General features: G+C 39.2%; 1 protein-coding gene across 7 annotated transcripts in view; it reads right to left on the bottom strand.

Moving 5' to 3' along the window:
* Positions 1-18,519, bottom strand: part of ACTN2 (actinin alpha 2) — a 69,771-nt gene that overhangs the window by 33,414 nt on the left and 17,838 nt on the right. For 5 of the 7 annotated variants that reach the window (XM_040599106.1, XM_040599099.1, XM_040599104.1 and 2 more), the window contains exons 2-6: positions 11,371-11,485; positions 9,995-10,114; positions 3,802-3,888; positions 2,631-2,718; positions 440-518 (exon numbers count right to left, since the gene is read on the bottom strand). In XM_040599106.1, the coding sequence (XP_040455040.1) occupies positions 440-518; positions 2,631-2,718; positions 3,802-3,888; positions 9,995-10,114; positions 11,371-11,485 (489 nt within the window). The remainder of the gene's footprint in view (positions 1-439; positions 519-2,630; positions 2,719-3,801; positions 3,889-9,994; positions 10,115-11,370; positions 11,486-18,519) is intronic. The other 2 variants (XM_040599098.1, XM_040599103.1) reach the window with 1 other exon arrangement.

Raw genomic sequence — 18,519 nt, 5'->3', positions numbered from 1 at the left:
TACTCTCGGTTACCACGGGCAGTGTTTGTTCTAAGGAATCTTAGGATTAATCATCACATTGTTTACTGCTCAGCAAACTATGGTCATTTACACCAAATACAAAACAGGATCTGTACAATACTGTCAGTGGTGAATGGAGAATTCCGATGTATCTGATTTAATATCTGTATTGGGCAGTGTAAAAGACTTCATCAACTGCCTGGCAGCTGAGAACTAGATTATTCGCAATTAATTGCCAAAGTTGTTGTAATGGGAAGGAGAAAGGACACAGGACAGTCATGAGGTCTTTCCTCTATATCACTTTTTTTTGGAGGGAGCTTAGAAAGCCAGTCAGAATTAGTATGCACTCCTCAGCTTGTCTTTTAGAAAACATGCTAAGCAAACCAGAAGTGAGCCAAATCATTGCAGGACAGCATGCTGTACCACCCAGACTGATGACCTTATTTAGCTTGGAGTAGTCAATAAGATCAGGTCGGTGTCTGTGGATAAGTGCACATAATCCAAGGCCATCTTTCCAGCTTTACAACAAAAAATAGAAGGGAAAAAAAATAGTTAATAAAGTCATGGTATTTTACAGTTTGATCCTTGCTCAAGGCTTACAATGAAGCAGGAAATCTCTTGTCAAATTCTGACACTTATGTTCTGCCAGCTCTCATCTCTCTGAGCTTTCCCATTACTGTGCTCTTCTTCCTGTAGCCCGTATCTTTACTCTAGAGTCCACACACACTTCAGGACTTCATAATACTTTCTAGGCAGTGTACATGACATGCAGCAGTCCCTGATTTCAGTTGCTTAATTTGTGCAGAGTGTTACAGGGTAGCTCAGAGTACACATTCATCAATCAAAGTGCATAATTTCCTATTACACTTACAGTATGATTGCGAAAAAATAAAAGAGAGAGCAAACCTGCAATTACTTGAATTTGCTGAAGGAATTGGCTTTTCTGTGTCAGTTATTTAAGACAGTCTTAATGGCACAACCATGTTGTGCTTACAGAAGTAAGAAGTCATAAATCAGCTTGGTTTATTTAAACCACTTCACACATATGACAGTTTTGATCTGAGTTTACACTTCTGTGTCACTTCAGGCCCACTACCTTTCAAGGCAAGATCAGCCAATGAACAGAGCTACAAATAACATCTATTTGGAACGACGATGAGAGGTTCCTTTCCGCCAGAAGCAATTATTCTGAAATATACTTTATGTAAACACTTTATGCAATCACTGGGATTGTGGGTCTGAGGTCTTATTCTGTGCAGTGGTTGTGTGATACTAAGCATGCTAATTCTGTTACAATGCCTTTCACTGAGATGCCTGGGTAGTCCTTCAAATAACAGAATTCTCGCTAATAAAAATGTAATATAATTAAGGAGAATATACATACATTGGCATATAAAATTGGCATATAAAACTGGCATATAAAATTGGCATATAAAATCATCTAGAACATAAAACTGAATCAAAATGAGCACCAACATAAAAAAAGCTTTTTTTTTCCAAAAGGTATGGGCTAAAATGGTCTGGAGAGCCTACTGTAAAGTAGTACTGTAAGAGCTGATCAACTCAAACGTTAATCAAGGTACTTCCATTCAAGATGTTTCCCCACACCATGTATCAGACCAGCATATGTATGTGTACACACTAAGATTCTGATACTGTAATTTACAGTATAGCATGCATTCATATCAAGGTCTACTGAAATATATCTCTATATATACAAGGAAAATAACACGTTACAAATATTTCAGAACTCTTGAAGACAATAGGGGGACTAAATCAAACAAATGGTTTTTATCTGTGAATGCATGTTGAACCATATCTTCTCTATCACCACATGTGCTTTAGGTGCTGCACATTAAGAAGGAATTCAAAACACCAAAACACTGTAATACAGAGCTCCTGGTGTAAGTACTCCAAGGATTTCAGGGAAGGCGAGATCACATGGTTAGAAAGTGCAAATGGCAAGTCATGTGGGTTTATGAGGTGGGTCACCAACAGAGCTACAGGAACTAGCCCACTGAAATCCCCAAACCGGGCAGCCTGTGTATGGCCTGGAACTCCCATTCTAACCCTTAATGAAAACACAGCACCTCAAGGCTGGAGCTTCACTAAATTTTCCGACTTACATAATGATCCCAATTCTGAAAACAAACGTGTTTAAAGTGCTGCTGTTATGTACCGAGTGTGGTTTTGGCTCCCTATTTATAGCTATGTCACAAAATAATAACACCTGATTCACCATAATGAGATCTTTGCATGCTCAAAACATGGGTAATTTTGCCAGGAACAGTCTATAGCTACAGCCGCTCTCATTTGAACACAGTCATTTGCCAAGGGACTGTGCTGCACTACTAGGTATTCCTATATACCAAGGACCTCTAATAATGTAATATGGTCATTTTGTATCAAGTAGGGATTATTTTTTTTTAAATGGTAACTATGGAAGTCATGGTAAATAATGCAAAACGCTAACCAAAATAAGACTCTGAGGACAGAGCATGAGAATTTGAAAAAAGTCTAGTTAACAGTGAAGAGTTAAATTCACATGAATATATACCTACACAACTGTGGGAAAAATTTGACCTAAAATATTTTAGACTGCTTCTATCCTTGAAATAATGTAAGTTTACCTAAGATGGAAGTTCTGAATGTTCACATTTCTGTAAGGAGCAGTTTTCCTTTGACACCACAGCAGCAGCCCTTCTTTGGCAGAGGTCTCTGTAAAAGACAGAAGGCATTAAAAAAAGGAAAAATCTAAAAAGTGCTCAAGTAATTTATTTCTTGTCATCTTAAATGCTGTTCAGCCACCCAAACCTGGCTGGCATAAACATTTCATCCTAAAATATATTCATACAAATGAACTAATGGGGCTCCATTAGGACATGGAGGTCAGCTCAACTGAAACAACTCAGACTAGAATCTCTGCCTGCACAGTAATTCTGGGATAATTAGAAGTTTAAGAAATTATACTGGTTGGACAGCAGAATGTACATTTGGGGAAAACCACCCAATACAAATATATTAGAACTAGACATAAAAGATTGTGTTAGTGCCTACATGAAATACGCTTGCAGTATCAGTCCATTTGCTTATGGGGAGGTGTAAGTGCTGAAGAAATACCCTCATTATCTGAACCCTATGAGCATCCGAATGCGTAAATAAAGGACAGAAAAGATCAAATATACCGTTAGGTCCACATTTAAACAATTTATGGGCAGGACAGCATGCAGAGCTTGAATTGACTCCACTTTTGTTGAAAACTGAGATCTGTTTCTATGATTCTAGACTTTTCACAGCACAGATTTGATTTAAAGAGTACTGTAACTACAACACACTTTTTGGAGCTGGTTACCAAGTGAAAGATAACAAGAAAAAAAATGAAGTAGTGGGGGAAAAAGAAGTGATAGAAAGAAGAGGGATATAATCAGATAATATTTGCAAAGAATGTGGGAAAAGGACAGGATTAAAAAAGTATGTTGGAACAAGGACCAAAGTACAGGGCACAGCACAGTTTCAGGCTACCAAATCTCAGAAACACAGGCATGTTTCTATCGCTATAACTGAGAGACACGCCCAGAACTTCTGCATTTAGAAAGCTGGCTCGATGTCTCTGTCAGGGTAAGAAGAGGTATTACTTTTTCCCTCCAGAAATTGGTTTTGTCACCAGGTAGGGAACTTGTAGTATCATTTTCTGTGAAAAAATACTTATTTTTAAAACACTCATCTCACTTGTGCACAACTCATATAAAAATGTCCTTAAACAAATTTCCTAATTATTTAACATAGTTGCATTACTATTACCTTCCACTGAAATATCCTGAATAGCAAAGCGAAGGATGATAGTCCAGATCATACCCAGTGTCATCTTCACATTGCCGTCAACAATTTCTAAGGTGAAAAGAGAGACAGTAGTAGTATTTATAATGTGCTTTCCATTTTCTCTTATTTTAATCATATATTTCTACAAATAATATATTGTTAATACATTCATAAATTTATTATATTTCTACTGTAATTCTTTATCTACACAGAGTTCACCTGGGTTCATTATTCAACAAACTCATGCTTGTGCTACCCTGGCAGTAGGAGTGAAGATTACTGAGGTTAAGGTCACTTCAGCCCTTCCACACCAAAAGGCTTCTCTCCAGGCAGTTGTAACTGTCTCAAATCTTTACCTTTTAGGCTGATTTTTTTGGACAGAGCCTGAGGGGAAATACTTTAAAGTTTGAACAATATCAGCCTTACTGTTTTCAAATACAAAGGAACTGGAAAAAAATATGGTCTTACCCTACACTTTAAGAAACTACAGGATATTAACAGTGTTATTTTTTAATAAAATGGTACTCAGAAATTCCTCTATACTATTTAGACCTTTTTGACAATTTTACCTGTAGCGCCAGCACAGACTAGATATGAAGAACAGCTCAAGAGACACAGCACCTCCCGAGACTAAGCCACGTAGCCTCCTGCCAAGCAGTTCTCAAACGTGGCCGTGAGGCTGTAAAGTTTTACAGCTCTGATGCCTACGCACAGTTATGCATCTTTAATATAAAATGGGACTTTTTTTCCCTCTGGGGTTTCAATTTGTTTCGGCTGCTTGAGTCTACCTACAGCACGGGGTGGTAGGAAGGTGCTTTCCCTGCTCACACATACATAGGAGTCCCTTCCACAAGCCAAGTCAGAATCCAGAGCTCCTACACTGTAATACGAACAGTGATACCACTTAAACTTCTGGACAGCAAAAAAAAGTATTGCGAGACCACTTAAGGGTGGTGATAATGTTGAAAATTGTGATGAGAGACTCAGAGGAACATAGCGAGTCTGTAAGGAGGGTCCAGCGCTTGAAGGGGAGGAGGTGGGACAATGAGAGAGGGCTACTGCAGACTGCTTTTCCAGTGGCCTCACACCAAAGGAGCAGTGGAGCAGGGAAGGCACCAGCTGCTCCCCTACTTGAAAGTCACCTCCAGCCTTCCTCAAAAAGTGGAGCAGCTGTGGCTGCCCGGGGGCCCACTGGTGTGCTGGGGTGGAGCAGGAGGAACTTGCAGCAGAAGGAATTTCCTTCATTTAACATCAAGTGCCAGAAGAGGTGCCAACAGAAAACACAGTCACTCTGCTGCTTAGAGGTTGCCAGAATCCAGGGGCAACTTTTACGGAACAAAGCAGCTGCTAGCTCCAAGACTTGAGATACATGTTAAATTGTAGTAGTATGTGACACAAGCTGTCATTTGAACCTATGGAATTAACAAATGTGATAGAGGAGATGTCACCCATCACTAGTCCACACTTCCTTTGCTAGTGCAATAATCCAAGTTCATATATGAATGACTATTTTTCTGCTTTCCCCTTTGGGTTCTACACCAATTTTCCAGAATTCTTACCTCACTTTGCCTGCCTTCCATGAATTATTACTATCTTATTGGCCTTGAAAGACTTCAAGTCTCTTCAAATCTCAAAAGTAAACTCTTTCAGCCAAAAAAGAACAAATGGCAATTAAGGCATGTAGCTACCTTCTCCTCTGTCAAGTATTTCACTGTATTTTGATCAAATGTCTGATATGTACATACAGTAAAGAAGAATGTCTTCAAATGCAAATTAAATGAATTTAAATACTCAGGAGGCATTGCTGATTGTCAGGCAATCAATTCCTGGATTTGCATAATCACTGCATCGTTATTTTGATTTACATATCTGTAAGTACATACAGACAGAATGAAAGAGCAAGAGAGGGAATTTTCTGTGTTGTGCCTCAGGAGAGTTTTTAAGCTATTTGCCAGCTTTGGTTTCTGATTATCTACTGCTAGCATAAAATACAAAAAAAAAAGACATATATAAAAGACAAGAAAAAATATATAAACAGAAGGAAAACAAAATTGTTAAATGTTGAAAGGTATCAGTGATGAAAAAACTACTGATTCATTCCTATCATTTTCCTCTACAGGACAATAGAAGACTTCATTATTTTCTTCACACTGCCTGTTTGCTCTGGGAGGAATATAGTTCCTACACCTATAGTTCCTACATATGCAAAGCTACAGCTCTCTGGGGAAAAAAAGTCTTGCTGACCTATGAGAACAGGAAAGGAGAGATGGGAAAGGGAAGGGGAAAAAATAAAAACTGCCTAGGGAAAAAGCTAAGCAAAACAGCGTGGCAAGTTCTCAAACGTTTTAGTTTCGGGTTTTTTATTCTGCTTTGGATTTTTTTATTTATTCTAACCTTCTTGTAGCAGATTCATAGATCATTTGGTCTTTAATATTTCTTCCCCTCCCCAGAAAAGCAATACAGAAGTGTTTCCTATTAACAGGATAGTTATCTTCTGTGGTTTTCTGTGCCTCGGCTCATTTCATTAGGGATGCAATTACCTTGCAAATGGAGTTATTGCACTTATTTAAAACTTAAGGGAAAGCTTCTAACTCCTGGACTGTGAATGGCTCATAAGGACTACTTTCACAGCTTTTGCTTTACCTGCATGATTCTCTAGTCTCATTTCATCACCAATGGAGAGAAAGACTCTTCTACAAGACAGATCAGAGTAGGTAAATTTGGTTTCGGCTCAGCATCGCAGCTAAAGGTGATCACCTCTCTCTTCCAGCTCCACAGACAGCCCAAGGAAGTCATCCCCAGAACAATAATGATGGCTTTAAAGAATATCCCTGGCCCCTTAAAAGTATTAAATTGAGCTTTGTGCTGATGTCTCACAGGAATCACAGTTTAATCTTTGTTTTGAGGCCCCATTTAAAATGCCAGTTGGTCCCCTCGGGCCTACATGCTCTTCACCACTCAGCATATCAGCTAATAAAACATGATCCTCAGCAGACTTCAATACAAAACTTTCATGCTTTGGAAATTAAAAAGTATTCCAAGCATCCATGTAACTCAGAGAATGACAAAACAGATGGGTGCAGACAAGCCCATACGCCCCATGCTCACACACAGGGGCAGTGAGTTAAGGGGTTAAGGACTTTGATAACAATACAAGCTTAAGGAGCCTGTGCGCTGCCTCCTTGCTGGCATTCATTCCATCTTCATGCTATGACTGCCCAGTCAACAACGCTGAAAAATGCAACAAAAGAAATAAAACAGAGGTGAAGTGTGTTTTAAAAGCAGATCAGATTACTGATCCAGTCTCCAGCATAGCTACAGAAACAGTTGTCAGCCCAAGTGATAGGGTAGGGCTGTGAAGTGTGGGAGCAAGTATGCAGGACGAGGGGGGCACCACGGCTCTTTAAACACGTCCTGGTGCCAGAGGTCCCACACTGTGAAATGATACCCAGTCAGATGTGATGCTGCATTGCTACATCAGCACGGCACTGTGCCTTAGATAACAAATTTAGCAGACGGGATGTGGTAAACTTAACAGGGCACTAAGCACGTCTGGGCCAGAGCTGCCTTTGTGTTCAGCCTGTTTAGAGTAGGAGTGGAAGGCACACAAATCTATCTGTTCCTGCCCACATGCGTGTAATCTAATGTGTGCTAGTAGCCATAGCTGACATACTGCAATGTCTTACAATGACAGGTTCCTCTCTGCATCTAAGCTATGACTGTAGCAGTGGATTTCTCTCCTGTGCTTCCATCCGAGAATTTAAAACTTTATTTTTAACGCTAATGAATGAATTTTTGCTTTTAAGTCCTCCATTTTACAGATCAGGAATTCCAGAAACAGCAATAAAACCCTGCAGCACAGCCAAGAACATCACCTTAATCTGGCTTACATGCTGTTACATGCAGGAAGAAATACTGAGTTCATGGACAGACATCACCTTGCAACAACTGGCTGAGAAGCTGGAAGAGGTCCCTACCTCTTGATCCAGCCTCCCTCCCAGAGGGAATTACCTATTATCACAGAACATCTAAACTCCTGCAAGTTGCTGCCAAGGAGAACAGCAGGGTTAGTTGAAATGGTTTTAATGGCCGATCAGAGCTATCCCAGGTGCTTTGCCTTCAGGTGATACAGAAAGTGCTCAAGCACTGCTCCAGTCTGAGCACCCTGGCAGTAAGCAGTGCAATAAGCAGGGCAAAATGAGGGAGATGGGAATGCAGAGAGCTGGCCAGCTCCTTTCAGGGGCAGGTATGAGCTGATGAATGGTGGTTTAAACACTCCAGCCTTGCTTGAAGAACATGGGTGTGCAAACATTAGTGCATTGTGCAAACTGTGATCACAGAGAATGACCCCCCCATCTCACAAGACATGCCTTTTGCTACACTCTTATTTTCACCGGGAAGTCTCAGAGTCCCAGCATGACATGACAGAAACTACCATTCATTTGCTCCACACTCTGTACTCTCAGTATTTCTGCACCACCTATCATACAGGCTTCTGTATTCTTAATTTTCATTGCCACACATAAATTGTCTCTTCAGTACCCTCTGCTGTCTGTTCAATGCCATGATGCTCTCAGAATAACCTTAACTGCAGAGGTTTAAGGTAGCGGCATATTTTTCCAGCCTGCTTCATTTAATTGAGCAAAGGGCCCAGCTGCCCCTGACTGCCCGTACAACTGATGGGGGGAACTAGGCACCTCTGAAATGCAGTGGAGCTCTTTTGAGATCTGAAGTAGCTTTAGGAATTGCCCGTTTCTCCACACTGATGGTATAGTCCCCCCAAAAGGTCTCTGTTACATGCCTAAAGATAGATGGTGTGGATTTGGACTCAGATGGCCCACCCAGTTCAGTCTCAAATGAATAAAAGGTGAGTTAAAACAAATGCTCTGCCCAGAGAACACTCAATTCTTGGGATTTTGGAGTGCTAGATCTAGAAATCAAATACATTTGGTGAATTATACTTGAGGAACCAAGCAGGTTAGGTCAAACTTGTGGAATCAATGAATGCTGATAGATCTCTCCATTATTTCTACAGATGCCCCTACCCCACCTAATGCATTTTCCTGGTCCAGCCCAATTACAGTAAGCTCCCTGAGGTTAAGGTTTGGAAGCCAGAATAAGGATATATATAAGCCTGGGGAAATCAGAAAAGAGGAAGAGAAGGCTCATAAACCCATCTAAAAAGTCCTAGCAGTGTGAGTAGAATATAGCTAGTGCTTCTCACCATAATATTGAGGTTACAGCCAGAGTTTTGTTATAAGGACATGGTAAAGGCTGCCCCCGGCATGGACAGCACATCACTGAGGCTATGAAATCAAAAGTAGTTGGGTATCATGCTAGCCACATCACTCCTTTGCGTAGTAACAGCTGTGCAAAGCCTTATGCAAATATGTCCATGGAGCATCTAGTTCTAAGCAGACCTTTGTCCTTCTTAAAAAATTGAATCTCACAGGAGGCACAGGTTCACTTGCAGTGAGAGCCTGCCTTCTTTTGCCCAGTTTACATCAGCATTTAGCTAGCCAACTGCGTGTGCGTATTTAACTAACCGAACAGCAGAACAATAACAAAGTTATTGCTTTAGTAAATAACATCCCACCCCACTTTCTTCATATGTTCAGTCTCTCCTGAGCTACCGTAATTTCTTTTGATCACTCCCTTAACTCTACATCTGAATTTTAGAAACACAGCTGCCATCCACAGCCAGTCTCATAATAAAATAGGAACAGATCCCAGCCACCTGGCAGTGATGTCAGCCTTTGTCTTGTCTGAATAACATCTCCTGAAGATAAAAAAAAGATCCCAGACTGGATAAAGCACACCCTAGAATCCAACCTGATTTCTAAAGGACTTATTTTTAATAATGTATAGGAAAAACATAACACTGAAGGAAGAAGTCATTATCTGAACACCCACTGAAACACAGACAATTCAATTTAACCTTGGAGATAAACTAATCTTACAGCCCATTTATACCCCTATCCCTCCCCACATGCCCACCAATTTCCACCTCCCATCTTTTCACAGATATAGGTCAGCAGTCTATATTGAGGGATTTTTGAGGCACCCATATATAGAGAACAGTCTGTGTTACTTGGCCAAGGGTCTCTGGCAGACGTTTTTGCAGTGTGAATGCCTAGGATCTAAGTAAGGTTCATTGTCAAGCTTTGTCACATACCTTCTGCACCAATTGACACAAGTTTCACTCCTTTGCTGGCAATATAATCCAGAGCTTTGTTGACATTCGCAATTTTATGGAAGCGCATCTTCCCTCTGTCTGGTTTCGGTAGTCTTTCTCCTGCAGAATAATAAATTTAACATGGTTATTGTTACCTACACCTGTGATAGAACTCAAGAGTGAATGTGCCCTGAACACTGTCTAAAAGTTAGCAGTTATTTTAACAAGGATTTTTCTGAAAGAATGTCAAATAGCTTTGAACAAAACACTGAAGAGAAAATACAAATGTTGAAACATCTGACTTAGATCTTCCTGATATAGCAGTAAAACCAGATTAAAATTTTTATGTTTGCCCTAAACGTCTGGAAGATACGTAGAGTGCTTCCTCCTGCTCAACTTCTGGTTCATTGCTGCTGTCTGTGGTACAGTAGCTGGATGTTAAGAAGGCAGGATGTTCCCAGAGCTCATCACCCTTACCTGCCTGACTAACAGGCTGGACTCTATCCAGCAGATTAGCCCGAGCATCCTTCCACACCCGACCAAGAACAATGGCTTTCCACAACCTCATCCAGTACAGCAGAGCAGCAGATTTCAGAGCATAGGCTGATGTGTTTGAATGAACTTATCTTTTCAATTGATCACAAAGAATAATTTCTGAAAATATGACTCTCCATTTCATGAAGAGTGATCATTTGAAGACCTTCTATCCCCACTGAGATTTCCAGCAAAAATTTAAATTGTCTTAAAAATCGTCTTGCCCTTTTTCACCTTTATTGTGTGTCTGTAACTTGAGCTATTCCCTTCTAATTCAGGGGCATTCTAAGTATACCTTGGCAACCGCGCCTCTGAATAACACGTAAAACAGGTGACATAATGAGTTTACATCAGTTAGTCAAAAAGAGTTCTTGGATCTTCCACTTTTCTGAAAAATAAGAAATATTTCTTGTGACTAAATATTGAACTAGTTTTGCTTTAGGCACTCACTTTTGAAAGCATTGCTTGCTCCAATAAAGTAATTTTTTTTAAAAAACAAAACTTTTATTATAAAAGTGGAGTAGAATTAATTTGTAAACTAAGTGTAAAGCCTTTTCAATTGTTAGGGATTAAGACAGGTCCTCAATGTATTTGGTTTGTCCAACAATACTGTGATGCCAGTGATCCATTGATACCACTGTGGTATCCGGGAACACAAGCGCAAAACAGAAGATTTTGGAGCTATTTTTCCCTCCCTTTTGTTTTACAGCGTGTTTCACCTCTCACTTTTCAGCTTACTTAGAGTTTGTATTCTCTGTTTTGAATTGTTAACAATTTTTGTTCTTTTAAGTGTGTTTCATTTAGTGTGCTGTAAATAAAGAGCAAACTTTATTTTAGCCAACCTGAGATAACTTCCAAGAGGAGCATCAGTTTGAGGCCATTCCTGAAGTCCTCCTCAATGTTCTCAATCTGTGTGCCTGCTTTCCTCAGGTGGGAATTGCACCAGGCTGTAAACGTCTGTAATAGTAATTTTTTTAAAAAAAAACACTTATCAACAAAGCATTTTCCAAAACAACTGCTTAGCCACCTAAGTAAACACTGCATCTGAGATTTTCACTACTGCCTTAGAAATCTGGATGTCCAACTCCCATTAATTTTATACATGTTGCTGAGTTCAATATTCTTATCCCAGGTGTTCGTGAAGATGCAAAGCATTGCTTGATTAGAAGCAGTATTTTGCTAGATTCTGCTCATAAATGCATCCCAAAAAAAGATCTAAACATAAAGGTAAAATTTGCCTAATAGTTATTACTATATTTAACATTTTATGAGTACATAATTTTATGTTGGGACTCACCTGTTAGACATTCTTCCTGAAAAAATTGATACGATGTAAAGGAAGCTGTGTGACAGTAAATGTAGGCAATATCAAGCAAAAACTTCTACTACTGGAATTCATGCCATGATAAAGAGTTCTTACACAGATTATCTATGCCAGGGACAAGGAACATGCATTTCTCACAGGCAGGAGGTTGTGAGAACACTCTTTAGGATGAAGTAACTGAAGAGACTTCACACAGCAAGGATACTAGCAAAATGGCATCTGCTCCTACTTGTAACTACAGTGAGAAACAACACCTTTTGAAAACATGGACAATTACAATGGATTTTGAAAGTTTACAATAATTCAAGTGCAGAGGTTTCACACTCAGCCCCTGCAGACATGGCCTGCCTTACCAAGGGTGTTATTTTTAAACTGTATTGTATAAATTTCAGAAAACTACCACAACTTCATGAAACACACAAATGCAGGTACTTAAGTTTGCAGGACAAAAATAGTCACAAAAGCAACCATGAGATTTCTCTCTCCATGGAGAACAACCAAGTCTGCTTTTACTTGCAGACGTAAAAAGCAGAACTATGTTGATCTACAGAGGTCACACACACATTACCTTTGGTATGAATGAAATCAAAACACCAGCTACTATAAAATTTAGTAGTGAAAATTAGTTTGTTTTCAAATATTCATTACTTCTCAGCCTTCTGACAAACTCTCCTTGCCTTTCAGTGTCTGTTACGATATATAAAGCAAGTTTGTATTTACTAAGTATTTCAGCAGGTATAACTCTAGGTATAACAAGCCCATACATTTTGGTAAGTTAGATTTCACCTACCTAAAAATGTCACGTATCTGGAATTCTCCTTCTTTTGCTATTTCAAATTAACAAATTAACATAGTTGTAAAAACATCTGAAGTAAACAATTTAAAAAATAAAATATACCCTAAATCCCCATTGTTAATATGATATTTGCTTTGGCCTTTTTTTTTTTTTTTTCTTGCCTGTTTTTTTAGACTATTTGATTTCAGACCTCTCAGAATCAGAATAAGAAAGGCTAGTAGATGAAGGTGAAAACTTTCCCTGGACTGAATCTTGTAAACTCTATACAGAGTTCATACCTTAAGAGCATATAGATTGAATTTTCAAAAATGGTTTATTCTCAAAAATACAACTTTCTGTTAATGAATTACATTTTGATTGTTGTTGTGTTTGACTGAATTTATGTGAAGAATTTATGTGCAGCTTGCTGGGCGCTTTTCTCAGAGCTCCTGCCGTGACAAGGAACAGTTTGCTAAAATTTAGTGTTTCCTCCTACCCAATTGAAAGGAAGAAGAAGGAAGTGCGATGGGTATGGGGGAGCTGTACAGTGAATTCCCTAATTCTAGATATCCAGGGAAAGCGGGAGAGAGAAGACAGAATTCAAAGTGGTTCTGGGCAGGGTCCTGTTGACCTGCAGAGGATGAGTTGCAGGCAGAGGCAGAAGTAAGTCATCCTGTGTGCAGATGGAGGTAAGTCTGGCTGCAGCTGAAGCATCTCTGCAAATACATCTATTTTAATAAAGGGATGTTAGCTTGAAAAGCACTCAGGAAGATGAATCATTCCTGATTTTAAGGTAACTAGCTTTACTGAGCTCATGGGAGACCTGAAACAAGAGTGTATCGAGCATCATAACATAGATACTAGGCACCTCTGCCCTCAGGGCTCAACATGATGGAGTCTTAGGATGGTATTTGGTTTGGATCATTATAAGGTTAGGATCTAGTTTATAAGGCTAATTTGTCTGCCTCAAGCAGTATCTTGTTTTAGTGGCAAGTATCTAAAAAGGCTTAGCACCACATTAAGTCATTTGCAAATACTAAAAATTCTAACAAGCATCCTTGGAAGGAGCAATATTATGGTAATACAGGGAAAAAACAGCTGAAAGCACTCAAGGATAAATGCACATGAACTTTGCATGGCAATTTGGCAATAAATATGAGAAAGCTGAACCACTAAATGAACAAGCCTTTCATGAATTAAGATAAGTAATGGACATGTGCTTATCTGCAGATGTTATTGCAGTTTGTAGAATTGTTCCAAGCATACCATGCTCAAGTCAGGGAGGAATTTGGAGAAAAACCTCAGCCATTTCCATCTCTTCTTTTAAACATTTATGGTGAACGTTTTGACCTTGTACCATTCCAATAAATGAGTTTTCCCTATTTTTTCATTTAATTAAGAGTTTAATGGCAACAACTCCACCAGTTGAGTAGTTTTAAAATACGAATCTGATTCCTACTGTGAAGAAAGCTATTTCTCAATTAGTTTCTTAAGAAGAAATGGAACCTGTCACTTCTTAGCTCATATATGCATATATAAATATAAATATATGTAAAAGAAAATTAGAATTTTGTCTACCTCTAATCTCACTGTGGTCCTCTACTTCGCCTCTACAACAGCTGATTCATCTTACCAGATGCCACTGATGCAAAGCATACATTTTTTCCAAAGATCTCTGAGTTTTCAAATAATGTAAATAGTTTCTCTTGAAAACATTTTCACAGAACTGAATTTGCTGAGATACAAACTCTCTTCTCAATCTTGTTCATTTTATGAAGACACTAAGCAGCCAACATTGCTATGATATAAACACGGAAAAGATGCTACGACTGCTGAGTCAAGCTGTTTTCAATAAATAGTTTGATGACAGTCATTCCTTTCATGGACTGCTTTTTATATCTGTAGGTTATTTAAGATTCTTCCCAGTAGAACTGGAGTTTGTCATTGACATTGTAGCATTCTGAAGGATAAACTTGGAGTTACCTGCAAAGCCTCCATTCAGGAGATAACATGTTCTGCCGAAGCACTCCACTGTGTGTAGATTCTTTGTTTACACTATCTATATCTAGATAATTTAGATTCTCTTCTATATGTAGAGTAAGATATTTAGATCTTTTATCTAAACTACAGTTTCTCAGAGCTTTCAGTTTTACCAGTGCACCGGGTCATGAAATGGTGCTATCCCCTTGTGGCAGTTGTCTTGTGCCATGGAACGTGTTGAGCAGACTCTCAGCATATGGCTTCATAGCTTGGTGCCTCCCAAACAGGCTTAATTTCCTAGGACTAAACATGGTTACAGGAATGCTACTTAAGGAAGTGTTTACCATGTTTCAGAGATGCAATCCATAAGTGATTGTATTAAAGCTTTTGCAAAACTTAACTTGCAAATTTTAAGTTTCCACAATCCATATTTTATTTAACCCTCATCCTTCTACTCTTATTGTGATACCACTTGTTCTCACTACTTTGGCTTTAACAGTTCTATTCATAGTTATTAAGAAACAATTCAAAGCACATTTAAGTCCTGGAGATCAAGATACAGCCAGCATATAGTACCCTGCAAATTTGTAATCCACTGGGATTTAAAAGCTATTAAATGACTTAGACAAAGCAAATTCCTTTTTCTGCTGAGTTGTACTGTACATTTCAGAGTATCAGATTGCCCACAGAAACAAGGCAGGACTGAAGGCACCAAGCTGAATACTTGGGGATATAAACAAGTGCCTAGAAAGCAAGACATTTCTTTTTAGAATTTTTTTACAATATGTGGTTCTGCAAATTTAATAAATAAATAAATAACATTTCTCCTTTCCAGTGTTGTTACTACAAAAGAAACTTTGCTGACATTCTTAGATGAGAGACCACAGAAGAGAGGATGCAGGGCAGGAAGCCAAACAGTTTACAATCTCACAGGTCAATGTTCTCTTAATGCACTGTTAATTGCCTCCTGCTGTCACAGGTCTATTCTGGAAAAGCTAACTCCAGAAAAGGGAGCACAGCTGATGTTCTGTGCCCACTTAGCCTTACTGTGAAGACTGCCAATAGCATATTCTCTGTAATTTGGATTGATAGATCTGTGAGGACAAAGTGTGTACCTGGGGGAAAACAAAGCCTTACCTGGTAATTTATTCAGGTCACTTAATTTTGCAAGCCCTTGATAAGTGGAATTGCAACCAAGGGGCAGAAAAAAGGAGATATCCCTAACCAATTATCAATCAACTGAAGTTAATGCTGAAAAATAAGAGTATGCCTGCTCTGTGCAAGTATTTTTACACATGCACAATGAAGGACATGCTTGGATGCAAAAAGTGGTATCTCTGAGAGCTCAGTTTTTCCCAAACTCCTGAGAAAGCTCACATGTCCTTGTTATGCAAGTGTAATGATAAATTGCTTTTGATAGTGTTTCAAAGCCAGAAAACAAGATGCTATAGTAACAAGCTTCATACATGTATATGATAATGGGGCTACAGAGAACTGAGAAAGCACCAGGTACCATCCTCTCCAATACCGTTATTCATCAGTGGGTCACAAGACTTGTTCCACCTGCTGAAGATACAGGGTAAATTTCTAGTTTGGCACCCACAGTGAGTCCAAAATGTACATCAGCAAAACAGCAGCATAACTCACATGGGGACAGGTACAGGAGAGCTACTCCACAAGTTCAGGAAGATTTATTTATTTGTGCTCAGACTTGAAATTGGGAAGTGGGTCAAGCCCAATAAAGGACCGGAGACTCATATTCTATTTAGTATGTATTTCTCACAACAAAAGTTAACACTGCCTTTCACTGTCTCCAACACAAATCAACTTCTGTCAACTATATGTACAAGTTTTAAAAAACAATACTGATTTCAAAAGGCATGTGACTGCTTGTCTGTACCCCTACCAGAAAGGCTACTGGCCCACATGAATCATTTGGGGTTTGAGTTTCTAGCCTTTCTGTAACATATACATAAGACAATATAGATAAAATCCGATTTTAACCTATGAGTTACAAAACATATTGCATGAATAGAAAATTTAGTATTTCCTGTGCCTATTAAGTAAAGCAGAATCACAACTCATTTTAACTGGACCTTACATTCTAATACCCAGAGCAGGAGAACATACCTGAAGAAAATTAACTTCAAGTATAAACAATCAATACATTTATTTACATACATATGTTATCCTTAATTATCTCAGTCCGATAGAGTTGTTTGTTAAAACTCTGCTTTATAGTGCTTCTTCTAAAGTATTTTTCTTCTCTGCTTGTGCTAGCTGAGCGTCTTCATTACTTCAAGGCTAAATGGGATGCAGTGATTCACTCTGTAGTTATACAGGACATTACTGGGCTCTGAGCACATGGCAAGGGTGTTACAGAAGGAGCTTTGCCAGAACATTCTCACTAGGCCAGACCGAGGCTTTCTCTTGAAGAATTTCCCACCTGTCAGTTATCCAAATTTTAAAATATAAGTTGTGAACCTGCAACGTGATCTCCTAGCTCCTGTGTCCACACAGTGTTCTGCCTGCAGAATCAGGGCTTTTCTCTGGGCTGGGGATACAGTCTGCGTTGACCCTCATTCTCTTAACTATTTAATTCTGCTCCCAAAAGAAGAGGCATGAAGGTGAAACACAGCAGAAAATTGCTCAGACTTTATCAACTAGCTTGATGTGAAACAATGGCTACACATGACATTTTTCAGATGTTCCTAGAACATCTAGATCAGCTGTGCTTTTAGTATATTAGATGTATGAGTATAGTTTTAGGAATTAAAAATAAATCAAATCTTACATCTTACTTGTTGGTTTGAATTATTATTACTTTCCCCTTGCTCTTATTTCCCCTTGCAGTAGAAGCCTAAATGAATTGGTACACGTTAGTAAAATAACTAGAGTAACTCTAACAGGAGCGGTGGATCACCAGTACAGCTTGATTACGCCAGATTCCTTGGTAGGCAAAGTGGGATTTTAACACTAAACACACAAGAGCACAGCAACAGCTCAAATGAAGCACAGAGAAAGTATAGTGAAGGATGCCATGAAGGCTAAGGTTGGGGAAATGTTGAGTATGTTCCAAAAGGCCATTAAAAGGAAACCCGCAAATCACAGGCAGTATATCAAGTCAAATTCCTGGGAACAACAGAAAGGATAGCATAGAATCGTCTCACAAAGGAAGTTAGAAGCTCCATCACAAGGTCCCCAAATCCAAAGTTGGGGAGAGCCCTCCCTGCTCCAGCACATCCATCTATATAGCTCAACAGATGGTGTCAAAGATGATATGCTAGCGTACTGCTCTAGTAGCTAAGGGAACTTCACCCCAGTTCCTTAATGTTACCATTCACAGAAGACATTGTCAAAGGGGTGCGTTCACCACCCAGAACATTGCACATCTTGCTAGCATTCTGCATTTCGCTTGCATGGAAGAGCCTGGGGAGACCTCAGTCCTTACAGAGCAGGTGGCCTAATCCCATGTGAGTCTAAGGTTTCCTGTAAAACATGCAACTCCCTCCCAGCACTGAATGATTGCATGTCTGTTTTACAGGATTCACTATTAACAACAACAACTAAAAAAAAAAAACAAAAACACACCAACAAATCAGAGCCTGTAACTATCCCTTCAAGAATAATTTGGCAAGGCTGAACCCCAAGAAATGTCCAGAAAATGATTGAGCCTTTTGTTACAAAGTGAATGACATTAGCTTTTTCTTTCTGAGGAGAAACCAGAGAAAGGTTATGTCTTCCCATTCGTCTAAAATGGAAGAAAAAATCAGGAGGCAGCAAGATGTATGGGAAATTCAGCATGGCTCACTGCATGCACTGTCCTCAGCCTTTTTTTTTTTCTTAAGGGAAGAACACGAAGGAAAGGAAAGAAGATAAGATGTTTCACAAGGTCTTTGGAGGGGCTAACAC

Source organism: Falco naumanni, chromosome 6, assembly GCF_017639655.2.
Source record: "Falco naumanni isolate bFalNau1 chromosome 6, bFalNau1.pat, whole genome shotgun sequence".
NCBI lineage: Eukaryota > Metazoa > Chordata > Aves > Falconiformes > Falconidae > Falco > Falco naumanni.
This window is presented reverse-complemented; position numbering and strand designations above follow the sequence as displayed.